The 16,379-nt window shown below is 35.7% G+C and overlaps 3 protein-coding genes across 4 annotated transcripts; 2 read left to right on the top strand and 1 right to left on the bottom strand.

Moving 5' to 3' along the window:
- Positions 1–778: 778 nt before the first annotated feature.
- On the top strand, positions 779–6,706 carry LOC18610440 (transmembrane protein (DUF616)). Its single transcript, XM_018115528.2, has 9 exons — positions 779–960; positions 1,058–1,344; positions 1,474–1,578; positions 2,268–2,623; positions 3,300–3,511; positions 3,608–3,864; positions 3,967–4,145; positions 4,887–4,963; positions 5,743–6,706. The coding sequence occupies exons 2-8, from the start codon at positions 1,113–1,115 to the stop codon at positions 4,953–4,955; spliced, it is 1,410 nt and encodes a 469-aa protein (XP_017971017.2). The 5' UTR covers positions 779–960; positions 1,058–1,112; the 3' UTR covers positions 4,956–4,963; positions 5,743–6,706.
- An 834-nt stretch (positions 6,707–7,540) lies between these two features.
- LOC18610439 (Haloacid dehalogenase-like hydrolase (HAD) superfamily protein) lies at positions 7,541–11,258 on the top strand. Of its 2 annotated transcripts, none has more exons than XM_088804069.1 (9): positions 7,541–7,763; positions 7,855–7,968; positions 8,163–8,245; positions 8,894–8,977; positions 9,169–9,244; positions 9,364–9,436; positions 9,847–9,920; positions 10,610–10,708; positions 10,944–11,258. In XM_088804069.1, exons 1-8 carry the CDS (start codon positions 7,667–7,669, stop codon positions 10,705–10,707), a joined length of 699 nt encoding a protein of 232 aa, XP_088660195.1. In that variant the 5' UTR covers positions 7,541–7,666; the 3' UTR covers position 10,708; positions 10,944–11,258. The 2 variants fall into 2 exon arrangements, with proteins under 2 accessions (XP_088660195.1, XP_007046149.3); XM_007046087.3 differs by having other exon boundaries at positions 7,546–7,763; positions 10,610–10,703.
- Positions 11,259–11,657: 399 nt separating this feature from the next.
- On the bottom strand, positions 11,658–16,143 carry LOC18610438 (cullin-3A). Its single transcript, XM_007046086.3, has 2 exons — positions 15,465–16,143; positions 11,658–13,858 (listed from the first exon to the last, which is right to left on the bottom strand). Exons 1-2 carry the CDS (start codon positions 15,623–15,625, stop codon positions 11,821–11,823), a joined length of 2,199 nt encoding a protein of 732 aa, XP_007046148.1. The 5' UTR covers positions 15,626–16,143; the 3' UTR covers positions 11,658–11,820.
- Positions 16,144–16,379: the final 236 nt, after the last annotated feature.

Below are 16,379 nucleotides of genomic sequence, written 5' to 3'. Positions count from 1 at the left end.
ATTCAATTATATAACATTTCTGTTGCACTAGCTTTTTAAAAATATGAACTTTTACACTAATCCAAACTTACCTCGACTTAAACCCTTTTATCTTATAAGACCCCGTATTATGAAAGATATGGATTTACTCTGATATCATTTGTACGGGTCATTATCTTATTTCAAAAGATTAACTTTATAGAGTGTGCAACGTCATATTTGTAAATCATTCAATACTTTTTTACTTGCTCCATATGAGATTTTTGAAAATACTTTGCCTTCTTCCTTCTTAAAGCGCCAAGTGTGACATATTATACATACTTTATTAATACTTTTATGAATATTTAGTAGTATAAAATTAATAAAATATTAAATAAAAAATTATCAAATATCAAACAGTTTTAATTATTGAAATATTACATATTTAATAACTAAAATGTTAAATAATTTAAATCAACAAAAATAATAATCTCAAAATATATGATTTCGTTATCTATTATTTTAATATCAACGGATATACTTTGTTAATAAGTTATATGAATATTTAATAACATAGTCAAATATTAAATATCGAGTTATTGAACATCCGATAATTTTTATCTATAAAATATTAGATATTAGATTGCTAAAGTATGGGATCATTTATAATAATTTTTTCAATAATCTTAGTAAAAATAATAATCTTCAAATTCATGATTATTTTTGTAATATTTATATATTTTAACAAATAGAACATCCTTTATATATATTAATAAAATAAAAATTACAAAAATAATAAATATAAAATAAATTTGAGACATGAGAAAATGTGACACTATGGAAAGCATTCCTTATAACAGGGAAAAAGCCTCGAATGTCGGCACGGACATGCAACGTGTGATTAAGTCACCTCCGGTTATTAAATTCCGAGAAGAAAATAAGAAAAAAAAAAAGAAATCAAATGATCATCTTCTTCGATTTTCACTTCTTGCTCGCGCTCAGGTAAATCGGATTCTCCATTCTTGAAGCAATGGCGGATTCATAGATCTGATGATCTGTTTTTTTTTTTTTTTGTTTTTGTTTTTGTTTTTGGTGGCAGATGAGATGACGAGGTGCTGGTTTTTATTGGCAATTTATTCGAAGATTTGTTTAAGATGGTTTTGAGTAAGTACAATGGCGAATGGTTGCAAGAGAGAAGAGGCGGCATAATCGGTGCTATTTTGAACTCGGTGGCACGAAGCGAGCAGGGATTTCGTGTCGGTCGTCGAGGAAGGAGGTTTCCTCGTAATTTTAAGCTTAGATTCTTCCATTGGCTGGTGGCGCTTCTTCTAGCAGCGCTCTTCTTGCTCTATTTCGCTACCTTTGACCTTAAATTACTCTCCAATGGTCAGATTCGCGCCTCTCCTTTTCGGTCGTTGATTTATTCTTGACGCTACATTTTATTCATTTTCAATGACGTATCCAAGTTTTCTGATTTTTTATATAATTAATTTAATTTGTTTCGTGCAAGTGCAGGTAATGAGGAAGAAAATAACCTTTCCTTATCACAAGAAGTTCATCAAAAAATTTCCATCCACGATGCCGCCGTGACGCCACCCAAAAGCAAGCGTCGTAAGCAGCGTAAGAGGAGTTTTTTCCTTAATTTTTGTACTTTGTTTGTTGTTTAAGAGCATTGAAAACATTTTTAATTGTTCAATGAGTGGTAGAAAAATGTTTGTGAAGGAGCAGAAAAGGAAAATCTGATTTATTACTCGTTTGCCCTTGCTTACATTACAGTTGTCACATTGTTTCCCTTTTGGACAACGCTGGGAGAGAACTAACATGATTGATTACTTCCCCGTCTTTATTATGATATGAACATGGAAGCTGCATTTTGCATTTTAACGTATTAAACCTTGACATAATTGCATCTTACAAAACCAGAACAAACCTCGATAAAAACATGAAGGAATGTTTGTGCAGACTGGTAAGTTTCCATTCATTTTCTTGTTCATGGCATGAGTAGTGAGCTATTCTACATAGTAATGAATTGCTAAATCATATACAAACTCGTAGATAGAACATAACTTGTCAGTTGTGATTATTTTTGCTTTGTGTGAATGCTTTATCTAGATTGTACGTCGGCTAAATTGTCAATTTGTCATTGATAATCATTTGATTTATCTTACTGATATGTTTAATTAAGTCCTTTTTCTTCCCTTTTTTTCTTGACTGAAGATCTATATCCTTAAAACCACACTTATCTTTTACAAATTATTCTATGTCTAACACTATTTAGTTTTGTTTTTGCTCCACGTATCATCTCTCAGATTTTCCTTGTGAAGTTGGGCTTGCAGCAGCAGTTGATAATATTATAGAGCCCAAGAATTATATGAATTTCACAGAGTTCTCGCCAGAATATGTAGAGAGGGAGAAGAATCCTTTGCCTGCCAATTCACTTGAGAGTAGATTTGGAGGTTATCAAACTCTTAAGGAAAGAGAGAAATCCTTTGTTGCAAGGAATCAAACTATTCACTGTGGTTTTGTCAAAGGCCCGCCGAGATTTTCAAGCACTGGTTTTGAGTTGAGTGAAAATGATAAGGCATACATGAGTACTTGTCGGGTTGCAGTATCTTCTTGCATTTTTGGGAGCTCTGACTTTCTGAGGAGACCTACTAGCAGATTGGTAAATGAGACATTTCTTATCAAATCTCATTGTTTGCCATGATTCCATGTCTGAAAGATGTGATAATGAGCATCTTTATTTCAAATGTCTTTTGTGTTACAGTGAATTGATACTTCTTTATGCATTCATGATTCATATAGCTATTTTAATAAGAAGCATAACATTTTCTAAAGAAAAATAGAAACAGTATTACATATCACCTGTTTCAACCAACAAGAGTAGAGAGGATGCAAACTTGAAGATTTTGAGCCAGCAGAAAAGAGGGATTTCTTCAAAGTATTGTTGGTTATGCTAAATTTAAATGCATTTTAAAGGCTTTAGAGGGATAGACATGCAAAACAATTTTATCGAAAACTTCACTGTCAGGATACTTCAGTCTGATGTATGTAATGCATGCAAGGTATGATTAACTTTCTAGTTTGATTTTTGTCTCTGTTTCCTTCTCATTTTTTGCGAATCTTATCCTGGATGATATCCTATTCTTCACTGCCTAGTTATGCTTGAGTTGACATGTCTAGTTGAGCATAGTTTATGTGACTTTTAACTAAATGTTGGTACAGTAATATATTGGAAGAAGCAAAGACGTAATCGGTTTGTAGTGTTGCTTTAATTTTAGGATGATTTCCACAACTTTCTATTCTGTCAGTAATGCGCTATATCTTTTTGTTTGTTTCAGATTAGTGAATTTTCCAAGAAAAATGTGTGTTTTGTTATGTTTGTGGATGAGCAAACGCTATCAAAACTGTCTTCAGAAGGACATATTCCTGATGAGAGAGGATATGTTGGTCTGTGGAAAATTGTTGTTGTGAGGAACTTACCATATTTGGACATGCGGAAAACTGGAAAGGTGCCAAAGTTTTTATCACATCGCCTCTTTCCTTCTTCTCGGTAAGGTTACATCTCTAGTTTGTAAGCCTCATGCTTATCCTTCTAAGTCTGACAGAGTCTTTAACTTAAATACTATAATTTAATGTTTATTTTCAGGTATTCAATTTGGATTGACAGTAAGATGCGACTTAATACTGACCCAATGCTAATCATTGAATTCTTTTTGTGGCGAATGAGAGCAGAGTATGCCATTTCCAACCACTATGATCGCCATTGTGTTTGGGAGGAGGTACTGCAAAATAAGCGTCTAAATAAGTACAACCATACAGCCATTGATGAACAGTTTATGTTTTACCAATCTGATGGCCTCACGAAGTTTAATCCTTCAGACCCAAATACTCCTCTTCCAAGTTGTGCGTATCTTGGTGTCTTTTTATGTTTGGACATCAGCCTTCTCTTTTTATCTTAGCTCCCATGCATACCAGGTACTGATTTGTGCTCAATGTACCCTGCAGATGTGCCTGAAGGTTCCTTTATTATCCGGGCTCATACACCAATGTCAAATTTATTTTCATGCCTGTGGTTCAATGAAGTTGATCGATTTACCTCACGTGACCAACTAAGCTTTGCATATACCTACTTGAAGTTGAGGAGAATGAATCCAGATAGACCGTTCCATCTAAATATGTTTAAGGTGATTTTTTAATTTTTGCAGAGAACTGTAGTCTGTTATAGTATATCTGTCACCATGCTGTTTGGTGCAGCGGCATACTGTTGCTAAAGTATGCTTTCTACATAGAGATTTGGTTGATTTCCTTTCTAAAGCTTTTTGAATATTATGATTGAACTGTTCACTATGTGTTAGCAAACTCTTGTCTATCAAATGGTTTATGTGACATCTGAGATTTGTAAAATAAGCTTCACATTGATGACTGCTGATAGCCATTGAATCTAATTGCTTCTCAAATGCTATTGTTAGAAAACACTAATTTGCAGATTGCCCTGATACATATGGTTTGCTTTGAGATTTGACATATCCATCTGACAAGTGACTTCCGGTTCTTGTAAAATCTTCCTGAAAGTAGTTTTGTCGCTGATTTTCAGTGGTTTCTGAGTTGATTGCACGCAGCTTAACAATTTTCAGAAACATGGAGCCTTTGAAACTTTCATGTATGTGGGATTTCCGTGGGTGGGAGGAGAGAAAATTAAGACCTATTGCCTCAAGAGAATTGAAGCAACTTTTTTTCCTGAGTCATTGTTCCAATGACATATTGCCATGCTAGCACTGAAATTCAGAAATAGAAAGTCTCCTATTAAGTGTTTATCTTCTTGTGCTGCAAACGAGATGGTTCCATGCTATGCATGAATAACACATTACTCATAATAAAGGTTACTATTTTAACGATTAATATTTGTGTAAATTAACTCTATACAGGACTGTCAGCGCAGAACGTTAGCAAAGCTATTCAGGCATAGGACGGTGCCTTCTCCGCCACCTCCTTGATTAATCAGGTATGATGAATGGCTAATTTTCCATGCATAATTTGTATCTAAATGCCTGCTTATATCAAAGAAAAAAGTTCTTGATATTAACTCCAAGTTTAGAAGTTAATGGGTCTGCCTTAGCACCTTTTATACATGTAGGAACTCTCATCCAACTGTAGCTGGTGATGGCAAGTTCCACCTGCAATAGTTTTCCTCAATCTTGACATTCATCTGATACCAAGTAGAATATTTCTATGAGTAAGGTCTATGGTGAATTAAGTTGAATTTGAGTCTATCGTAGTCATTGATCTTATTGCTTTGACTGTATCTTTCAGTCAAGAAAATAATGGGCATGGAACCACTGCTGATGGTAGATGTTTAAAGTTGATTGCAGTATCTTCAACTTTTGACTTGTGAACCTATGACATGCTGCATGTACTTTTAGGTCAAAGCTAATGTAATCTGCTTCAACAGTAAGAATATAGTTTGTTCAGTGGAAATCTCTTAAATTGGACTGCAAACTGGATCATATCATTTGATTAGGCATCAATATAATCTATTGGTGACATATGAGCAACTTGTTTAAATATGATGGAGTTCAAACCAGCAAGTTGCAGGTTGGGGTAGGATCCATTGCATTTAAAATTAAACAAACTCAACAGGAGCATATTAGTTAGACTAGTTACGTGGATCATGGATGGCTCAGTGCAAAGATACTTGAGTTCAGAGAACTTGTATTGCATTTAGACTTATAAACTACTACAGATAAAATTGTAATCCTGAACTTCTCGAATTTTTATTTACAGAAAATTATGCTAGTTTTCTGGGAGCACAGATGCAGTCTATGCAGGGATATCCACGCTGAAAGTGAAAAACAGGAGTTATCTATGAAATATGCCTGCAACCTTTCTCTTCCAGGAATCTTTACTCATGGACTTTCAAGCTTGGCAAGAATTAATGTTGGGCCAGTTTCTTCAGATATTTGTAAGTGCATAATACTATTGGCAGAGTAGCCTTTTGCTGAAGAAATGGAGCTTTTTGGTGGCCTTACGAAATGGTTCAATGTGACTCCAAGCTAATAAAGATTTATTGCTAAAGCTTAATTATCGTGGGTTGTATTGAGAATTTGAGGCTACACATCGGCTGGAGTGAGGCTTAAGTTTATAGAATTTTTCCATAATCATGGGTGTGTAAATCATTTGGAGATGAGACCAGACAGTGTTACTTGCGTGCAGGGGAAAATCCCATTGGGATTACTCTGCCCTGTTGTGTCTTAGTTCCAAGTCGACTCCCTAATCCCCATCCAGAAGGAAAAAGAAGAAAGAAAAAGAAAATATAGTTAAAAAAAAGATGCTTATTGCTTTCAGAGCTTCCCATAATGCTTTGTAATATCCTTATATTCTTTCAATTTTGAATAGATAAAGAACTAGCAGTCAGTAGGCATCTCCTCCTTCCCCTGTTGTAGTTACTTTGATGGATTCTGTTGATAGCTTTGTTTTTTATTTGTTATTGTTGGGAAGCAACCAAAACTGTTGGTTTTTATTGTATTTCTCAGCATCTGAAGACTTGACTGTCTTTGTGCATGCCAGTCATGCTGCTGCTGTCTTGTTTGCTAGAGAGGGGATATGCTGCTCTCTCTTGGTAAGAAAGAACAGTAATAAAACTATGTGAACATGCAAATTCTGTTGATGAAGATTTCCTACCGCCTGCAACGAAATATGTGCTGTTCAGTTACAGAGTAAGCCAAGTTCTGCTCTGTTATGGTTTTTACTTACCAATTCTCATGAATTTTGTGTTGTTTCAGCTTCTTGTAACTCTATAAATATAGTCTTGTCTTAGCCTGCTGAGCCAATAAACTTGCCCAATGCTGCTGTTACTAACTTATGCTTTTATCTAATTTGGAGCTGTCAAGGCTGAAAGTGTGAGTATTGGAGGGAACTTAAACAAAATGGACTTCCTTGTTTCCATTTTGTTAAGTTTTCTCCAATATCTCATTTCCATCCTTCACTCTTTGAGACAAGTATATTTGGTCAACAGGTACCATAAGGATTTATAGAGCTTTTCTCTTTTGGATTTTGAAAAAAAAAAAAAATTGAATCCACTCGAGGATCGGGTACGAGTCTATATTATTGAATCAAATGTTCAAATAAAAGTTTATTAAAATAATTTATTGGTACAAAGTTATAAAATAATTAGTAAGTGATTTAAGCCCTTTTCTGTAAAGATGTCTATTCGTTCTATTTTTTCAAGAATCTCTGTTACATATTCAATTAAAAGTAGCTACAACTAAATTTCTTGCATTGCAATAATGCATCAATGATCAAAGCCATAATTTAAAGGGTAAATAATAAAAAAAATCCAATGATTTGAGACAAGATAAATTGTTTTTTTTTAAGTTTAAAATATGATAGTTAGTTATCTAGACCTTTTTTTTCTTGGTTAAAATTTTCTTGATATTTTTAAGAATAAAATAATTAAAATATTTTTAACTTCGTAAAATTAATGTTAATAATAATATTAATATTTTCAATTTGAAAATGGGCATTGAAAACAGCAATGAAATTTGTAGTGGTGAGTGAACCAACTACATTAACACATAGATGGCTAACTTGCGTGCAAATTTGGGTAAAATATGGTGTAAAATGTAAAAACAGGGAGATAGAGAGGGTGTTCTGTCTTAGCATTGATCACCCAAGTAGAAGAGACAAGAGAGCGGTCTGGTTCCAAAAAATGGAAGCTTGCTTGACGAAATGTTGCAATATCAACTCTCTCTTGAGAGCCCTTAATCCCTTTCGCAGCTCGTCCATGTCCATCCACTTCCGCTCTGGTTTTTCCACTCACCCTTTCCTTTTCTCTTTCAGGAAACCAAAAACTTTGTTCTTTTGGTTTAAATTTTATTGATTTGGTATCTTTTGCAGTTAGAAATTCGGTTAAAAAGGCGTACGATGGGCTGCTGTTGGACGCCGCAGGCACTCTTTTGCAATTGCCGAAGCCCGTGGAAGAGACTTACGCTGCCATTGGGGCTAAATACGGTCACTTTTCAGCTACCTTTTTATTATTTTTGTTGTTTTTTTTTAATAAATTTAGATATGTTTTGAATGTGGGTTTTGCATTATCTCTTGTTTGCTCTGGTTTTGAGATGGCGTTTCTTGATTTAACGCGTGAGATTATGGTAATCCCAGTGTTTAGTTTTCTTTAAATTTGACAACTTTTGACTTCCTTTCAGGACTGAAACTGAGTTCAGCTGAAATAAAGCAAGGATTTAAGAGGGCTTTTGCTGCTCCCTGGCCCGAGAAGCTCCGTTATGAGGTTCCTTGTTCTCTTTGGCGCTCTTTTTATTGTCATTGCGTGCCTAGATTGTTGCTTTCTCAAGTCAATGCTGGGAACTGGATGTGTAATTATGTTAATATTCTTGATATAAGATAGGAGAATGAATCTGTCATGAACTGTTCAACAACAAATTTCATAGCCGGTGCTCTGTTAATATATTTAATTTACTGAACTCTTTTCTTTGAAAGGAATGCATGGTGTTAATCAGGGAGGGTCTTTGATGTGCTTGCACGTGTGCATGCATCACTGCCAGTAAGTGTTGGCTATGATGCATGCTGTTCTAGCCATTTGCACTGACCTGAAAACTTGCTGCCTTTTGAGATCCATTTCTTTACAAAGGTGGTCGACTTTGATACCGTGTTATTGGTAGTTTATGAACTGAAAAGTGAAAAAATGTTCACTACCTGTCCGTTTTTATTAATACCCTCTTTAGGGAATAACTTCCTTTGTAGTGGACTAGCAGCTTTTACTCTTCCTTGTCATCCATTCAGTTTGATGTAATGTTGCAGACTTAGGTTTCCTATCTACTTGCTAGAACTTGATAGAACCAACTTCTGATAAAGTATCATGACTCCTAATTTGTAACTGAACATCAATTCCACCTTTTGTGTGTTGTGTTATTGACAGGGAGATGGGAAGCCTTTCTGGAAACTTGTTGTTTCTGAAGCCACTGGTTGTTCCAATGATGATTACTTCGAGGAAGTCTATGAGGTGATGGTCTGAGACCTACTTTTTTCCATTTTCATGCTCCTTGGTCCGACCATACTGTAGTAATGAAAAAAATTTCAAGAAATTAGGTGGCTGCTGATAATTACCCACGATTCCAAACTCCAAATAATGGTGTCAGCAGTTCATGTACGATGAATTGTTTAATCTGAAGCCTCATTTACTTCCTTTTTCAGCATTATGCAAATGGCGATGCATGGCGTCTTCCAGATGGAGCTTATGATACGATATTCGTTCTCAAAAATGCTGGAGGTCATATTCATCAAGTATTCCTCTTCTTTGTCTTTCATAACTAACACTAGTAATACAGAGTGGTGAGAATGGACTCTTTTTCCTCCTATGTATTTCTCATATGGTGAGTGATGGCACAGTTAAAGTGGCTGTCGTGTCCAATTTTGACACCCGATTAAGGAGGGTATTGAAGGACCTCAATGTCATAGATCTGTAAGTGTCAGTACTTTGTTTATGCTGTTGTCTTGCAGTTTTGAGCATTAAGCAACTTCTTTTAATGTATTAATTATTCATGACATAGTAACAAATGTTTGCCACTCAAGTCAGAAAAGAACTCAAGTTTCAACTTCTGTTTTTTCTCTTAATTAGGAGTGCCCATGTCTTCTTACTGCTGAAACTTGGGTCACCTTTTTTCTTATACTTGAGATCGATTTATTTATTTTGTGGGCCTAGTTTAGGTCCTCTTTGCTCAGTGTATGTTGGTTCATGCAGAGAAAAAAGAAATGAAACTTTGGTATCATACCTCCATCTTGGTTGCCACTTCTATTTTGATGTAGCTGCCTCAAAGGAAAGAAAGGGCATGGGTTAGTTTTGAGTTGTAACCATATATAGTTTCTTTTCAGGTTGGATGCTCTAATTATATCTTCAGAGGTTGGTTATGAAAAACCAGATGCAAGGATATTCAAAGCTGCTTTAGGTTTGTCTTAAAGCACCAAAGTATTTTCTTGGATTCATTGATAAATAATATATTTACTACTGTGTTGTGCTTGCCTAAATTTTCCATCTCAGTACTAGCTTGGCCATCAGTCTGTATAGCATGTTGTCTCTGTTTAGAAACTTGAGGATGATGGGTGTTATATCTCTTGCTGTGTTTAAAAACTTGAGGGACTGTGAGTGTTATAACTCTTGCTGTCGACTGCAACGGTCTGTCTACGTATTTCACTAATGACGTATTTGGATGTTTCCATGTGATATAGGATTATGGATGCATTCACTGTTTCATATGTTCTCAGGTGCAGGAATATTTGGAGTAATAACCATATAGAATAGCATTGAATTAATTCTAGATTTCTCTGCATAGCACTAAGCATTGAGAATTTCCAATTTAATTGGTGATGGTGCTTGCTATTTTCCCTTAGAATTGCATGATACGGTACGATAATGCTGTAAATGGCAAAGTCTTTTATGCTTCTATAACATAAGATGATTCCCTTAGAGCCCATCACCCTCCTCACCTTTTAAATATAAACAAAAATATTTGTCCAATTATATATTCAAGACATTAACTAATAAATTCACATTTTCTTACAATAATCCAAAGACCAAAAATGAAGGTAAAAAACCCTTTGGAAGCATTCCTTAAAAAGTTGTTTGGAATTATTGTAGATCAAATTGGCCTGGATGCCGGCAAGGTTGTGCATGTTGGGGATGATCAAAGGGCAGATAAGGTGGGAGCCAATGCTGTGGGCATCGATTGCTGGTAAGGTCTACTTTCTACTTGTCTTGTATAATGACTTTCTTTCTGTATGTAAAGATACATACAGTATTCCCATGGCATCGCTACCAAACTATTAACATTACAAACATCCGTTCCCATAAAAGTGCATCATTTTTTAAACCGATGGCTGTTCACTCGAGTGTATGTAGTAGTACGTGTATGTGCATCATAAAAAATAACGATTTACGGAGATTATACTCACCCGTTGATCTTAATGACCAGGTTGTGGGGTCAAGATGTTAAAACTTTTGCAGATATACAGACGTTCCTCCTCATCTCCGATTCGTCATAGCTTCCAATACTTTTTTGACTCCGCAAGTGGGAAATAAAGTCTTGTTATGATGGGGTAGGCCATTGATTTGACCTCCATGATTGTTCCACATGGTAGCAATGGTGCTTTTACCTCCTAATTGGATTGAACTGTCACACATATTGACTTACTTTTTATTTATTTGAATTCTGGAATAAGGGATTCTTGTATGTATCCGAAGCTTTTACGGTTGTTAAGCATATTGAAAAATTTTCTATATTGGGAAACCCATAGTTGTTTTACTTATTTGACTAAAAATGGAAATGGTTGTGACGAATATTTCCAAGTTGTACATCCAACCAACCGATGTTCGAGATTTCATGCACTGCTTACCAATCCATTACATTTCTCAATATAAACTTTGGATTTTGACAGATTATTCTTAATGCTTTTGAAATATCATACGGCTCAATGATATGACATTCGCCATATTTTCAAAGACAAAGCATGAGTAGAAATAGCCAGGGGCATACTCAATACTACTATAAAAGAAACTGATAAAGCAAAGAAACGAGGGAATGTGTCCGCTACCAGTAGACAGAGTCCTCCGATAATAAAGGCAGCCGGCTGAGCCCGCCAAACATGGAAAGGTGCAGAAGGGTGGATAGCAGGAGAGAGAGGAGGGGTGAAATAGGAAAAGCAGAGATAAATCGATAACCATTCAAACATATGGAGATATCGCATAGTATGTAAAAACAAATTTTTCACTTACCAACTAGGGTACAATTTCAATTGTCAAACACTAACCTTTCCATGGGAAACAAGTGATGATCTGTTGAAGCCATGTCGTTAGGCTAGATACCGATACAATTTCCGATCATTGTTGTCCCTTTCCAAGAAATCCCGTTCAATAAGAGACTCAATCCGTTTCTTAATCTCTGTAGGATTGGCCAGGAACCGCGACTGCAACTGCTTTGTAACCTCGGCTATTATATTGTTGTGATCCAGCACCCTCCTTGATTTCATGATCCTAACTATTGCAGCTTCAATCTGCGGCTTCCTGTCCTCCTCCACTCTTTGTCGTGTCTCCTGCTTTTCGGGTTCTGATTCCTTTTGTGCAACAACAGTTCCTATCTTCACTTTGTAGAATTTGCTTGTGAACTTATCATTGACAAAAAAAGCATCATCCTCACCAATGTCTTTACTCATAGGTTCTTTCCGAAGAACATTCTTTCCCTTCACACATGCCATTGATTGCAAGCACCTTTTCAAGTCTGAAGCAGGGATCTCAGTGGCTTGCTCAATCTCCTTGTAGCTAAGCCTATCAGCATTGTTAAAAAGCATCAATACACACATTTGATAGGTTGAAACATTCAACTCATGCTTCTGACCCTTCCCAAAAATTGCTTTTATATCTGCTGTCCCCATGTTAGTTTGCCAGGACAACCTCCGACCAGTATGGGTTCCAAGATAATACGACCGAAACTTCTCACACAGCGCTGACATTTCAGCGGGCAGGTTGCAAGTAATGCTAGGCTGAGTGGGCCAAGACCCTGTTGTTAGAACCTGAACAACTAGAGTAGGGCCATCTGCTAGCTCTGGATGGCATCCGTAAAACCCTTGCATTGTGTCCTGGGAGGTCTTCATGTCTGTAAACATGCCCTCTAATTTCGAAGTAAATTGATATCCACATTCTGTCTTAAGCTTGACTATCAGACTTCTCTCTGCATCATCAGATACAGTTTTGCCTGACAAAAGCCGCTTAGCTAAGTGCTGTTTGTAGTACTTTTCAAACACATCCTTCTCCTGCAGGTAGCGGAACAGCATCATAACTTTGTCAAGAATAATCTCCACATCCTCCTCACTGACTCCTTTCAAACCTTTTCGAAGTTTGTCATCCACAAACAAAGAAATGAACTCAGGAGAACGAGGATTCAAATTAATGAAATATTCAAAAGAGGAGTTCAGAGCATTCTGGAATGTCTTGTCATTGCTAAACGCCAAGCTAATGATATTATCATATTTGTCCTTTTCATCCAAGAGCCGCTGGACAAATTCCACAGGATCTTTCAGCCTTTCTGGATCAGTAACTAGCTGTTTACCTGTTTCCCTGAGGTGAGAAGTCATCACATCTCGTATTGTTAAGAGACCGTTAGGAACTCTTCTAAATAAATTGTACATTCTTCCCAAGTCTTCATACTTGTCATCAAGAAGCATATTTACCAAGCCTGAATTCTCCATGTGAACTAGTCTCAACATGTGGTTAGCAATCATCTCCTTCTCCACCACATTAGTTATCTTGGCTTCACTCTTGGCATCCAGGTAGTGGGTAACTCTCTCAATTTCTTCATTCAGACGTCTCTCTGCTTTCTTCAGATAGTCCCCACAATCACAGCACTCGATAAATTTCTGAGATTCGCCCTTATAAAACTCAGCAGAAACCTCAAGAAATGGCTTCTCAAAATCCTCCTGGTAAACGGAAGAACCCAAATCCATAAGCATCTTGATTACATTCCTCATCAGCCCCCGGTCTATAACTTCACCAGTTCGCTCTCTATGTACTAGTTCAAGAAGAGTGCTCAGAAGCCTTGAATGTATTTTGCTGGAATGTATAATATTATCCCTCCACAAATTAAGTCCCAGCTCATGAACAGGGGTTTTACGGCTATTTGGAATATAAGTCCGGTCCATGTACATCAATATGTCTCGAATCATTTGCAAAGCCTTGTTGTGGTCATTCCATTTTCTGTTCAGCTCTTCAAGAAACAAACCACCTTGAGCAGCCTCTATGGCTTTTGATATTTCTTTCAGGTGTGCAGTCATAGTTGTAACAAGTCCAGAGTACAGCTTATCACCAAATTTGTGCAAAACCATATTGTATGCATTCCTGAATTCATGGCAAAAAGCCAATATTATAAAGAAAAAATCTAAAATAAGATGAGCTCGCATGCAATTCACTTAGAAAAGGTCGCAATGAGAGAGATCTATTGAGAGCACATAATCACCGGCCCTTTCAAGAGCAAGATTTTAAGATTTCTAGAAGATATCATTATTATCTGAAACCAAATAGGCAATGCCAACTCCAGTTGAAGACTCTTAGCAGCAAAACGATGACTTCTGAGTTGTCCATTCTTATCAAATGTGTGTGATAAATCCACTTGGACAAAATGTAAAAATAGATGGCACATACTATAAAAAACCAGAAAGGCTCAAGATAGATTGCACTTAAATCATCTTTAGTTTGCTTGCATAGAAAAGCAAGAAAGAAGCATAAAAGAAAAAACTATAATAAGCTGCTTTCTAACCAAAATTCATATCAATAACAAATTTCTAGAAAACTTTTGTATTTCATCACTGTTCATCGAAGGGGTAAAAGAATCTTTTTTCCTATCCCCCTTCCAATATGCTTTTTATTCTTTTTTTTTTTTTTGGAAAGGATTCAGTTTGGAGTTTCAATGATTTGATTCTGAATTAACTTTCCCTCTTTCTAATGAAGACATGCATTTCCATGTCTATTCTGCTGTACATCTTCACTCGTAACATTAATGTTCTATCACAGAAGGGCCACTGCAATCCAATGAAGCCATTGCTGGCAAAAATGAAATCCATGAATCCAGCAAAAGAATTGGCAATCAACCCAGGAAACTTTGCTCTGGCATAATATATAACTAACATATATAATAGATAATCTTGAACATGCAGAGCAATGTGCTTAGTTCAAAAGTAATCTGAAAACTAGATACAAGTGAAACCATTACTACTGTAGAAAACAAACATTGTACCTCATGTAGTGATCCCTATTAAAAACCATATCCTGATTCATTGTTATCAAAACCAATAAGAACAATACAGATAAACACGTTAAACTTTTTGCAGCTTATCACACCCAAGACCAACAGATCTTTCCTGCCAATCAGAACGGCATAAATAGTCTACCTTTATCAAGAGATCAAGCACACATGTCCAATACAAAAACATTATCAGCTCTAAAATTATCCACGGAGGGACAATTCAATCGTTTGCAACATGTCAGTTACTAAACCACTCCGAGCACAATTTGATTAAATCTCTCTGAGCTGATTACCTCCATATTCATTTTTTAGAACCATTTTCAACAACTTCATAACCTAACTATTGTGCTGGAAATCCATAATTCCATATACAATCTTACAGATGAGAAACTCTTCATATTTATAAATTATTTAAACACCAAACCCTAATTAAACTTCCGTCAGCTACTTCTCTATAAAATTCAAGAAAAGTTTCAATAATCTAAACACAAAATTATTTCTTGAAAACATATCCATTTCTGCATCGAATTTACAGCAATAACCGACGTAACAAAAAAAAAAGGCAAAAATATTAAATACTGAGATCGAAATTTTCAAAAATAACATAACATATTAGGCAGCTACAAACAATCAGGCACTAAAATTGCATAAATTAATTGAAAATTTTAAGATAAACTAATTAAAAGAAATAGCGAAAAAAACCTGTAAAGCTCTTCAAAACTGAGGCCACTAGCATTATGATTGTAAATCTCGTGGATTGCATGTTCGAGAATGTTCCAGGTCTTCTCTGAGTATTTCGGATCCACCACGACCCGGTGCTTGAACGCTTCTATCTGGAAATTCCTTTTCTTTTGATTACTCATTCCTTTCCTTTCCTTTCTTTTTTCCTTTCTTTCTTTTTCTCCAAATCCGAAACCCGAATTCAACCAAAACGTGCCAGACAAAAAAAAAAAAAAAAACAAGGAAGCGATCAAAAATTAAAACGATCTATAAAATCGTCCGATTAAAAACACTTTCTGCGAAAACTAGCCGATTCACCGAGAAGAAAAGGGGGAGGCGCGGGGTTAGGGTTTGAAAATGGAAAGATTGTTTTCCCGATTATCTGCTTCAGATATACAAGAAAAAAGAAAAGAGGGGGAGATTAGAGCAGCAGACAGCAGACCTAAAAATGAAAATTTGGAATTTATTTAAATTATAAACGAAAAAAAAAAAGCAAAATATAATTAAAATAATTATTATTTAAAGACTATTTATTTACTTATTAAGAGGAAGTTTGCAAATGAAAATTATTTTTTTAAAAATAAAAATATTTTAAAGAGAGGGAGGAGAAGGTAACGAAGACTTCGCCCTTTTCGGTTGGGTTTTGGATGCCGTTTGGTAGAAAGATGAAGCAATTCTTTAACCCTTTTTAAATCAAAACGTCTCGATGGGGGGCCGACGGGCCAACCTTCTACTTTTAATCTTTTATTCCTCTTTTAGGCTTTTTGATTGGGCCCGGTTCAGGCCACATCTATTGAAAATTTTTCCTCCAAAACTTTAGAAAAAAAAATATTTTATCCAAATTTAATTAGCACAATCATCATCATTATTATTATTATTATTAAATTTGATGATTGG

This window comes from Theobroma cacao, chromosome 2, assembly GCF_053813885.1.
Source record: "Theobroma cacao isolate CCN51 chromosome 2, ASM5381388v1, whole genome shotgun sequence".
Taxonomy (NCBI): domain Eukaryota; kingdom Viridiplantae; phylum Streptophyta; class Magnoliopsida; order Malvales; family Malvaceae; genus Theobroma; species Theobroma cacao.
The sequence above is the reverse complement of the archived record's forward strand: the minus strand, read 5'-3'. Positions and strand labels throughout refer to the sequence as shown.

What these genes read in the sequence shown, in the direction of transcription:
- LOC18610440 (XM_018115528.2), top strand. Translation starts at nt 1,113, where the DNA reads ATGGTTTTGAGTAAGTACAATGGCGAATGGTTGCAAGAGAGAAGAGGC. An exon ending in CCTTAAATTACTCTCCAATG is followed by an intron (nt 1,345 to 1,473) that starts GTCAGATTCGCG and finishes GTGCAAGTGCAG; the next exon opens with GTAATGAGGAAGAAAATAAC. An exon ending in AAGCAAGCGTCGTAAGCAGC is followed by an intron (nt 1,579 to 2,267) that starts GTAAGAGGAGTT and finishes ATCATCTCTCAG; the next exon opens with ATTTTCCTTGTGAAGTTGGG.
- LOC18610438 (XM_007046086.3), bottom strand. Translation starts at nt 15,625, where the DNA reads ATGAGTAATCAAAAGAAAAGGAATTTCCAGATAGAAGCGTTCAAGCAC. An exon ending in AGTTTTGAAGAGCTTTACAG is followed by an intron (nt 13,859 to 15,464) that starts GTTTTTTTCGCT and finishes CCATGAATTCAG; the next exon opens with GAATGCATACAATATGGTTT.
- LOC18610439 (XM_007046087.3), top strand. Translation starts at nt 7,667, where the DNA reads ATGGAAGCTTGCTTGACGAAATGTTGCAATATCAACTCTCTCTTGAGA. An exon ending in ACTTCGAGGAAGTCTATGAG is followed by an intron (nt 8,978 to 9,168) that starts GTGATGGTCTGA and finishes TTCCTTTTTCAG; the next exon opens with CATTATGCAAATGGCGATGC. An exon ending in GACCTCAATGTCATAGATCT is followed by an intron (nt 9,437 to 9,846) that starts GTAAGTGTCAGT and finishes GTTTCTTTTCAG; the next exon opens with GTTGGATGCTCTAATTATAT.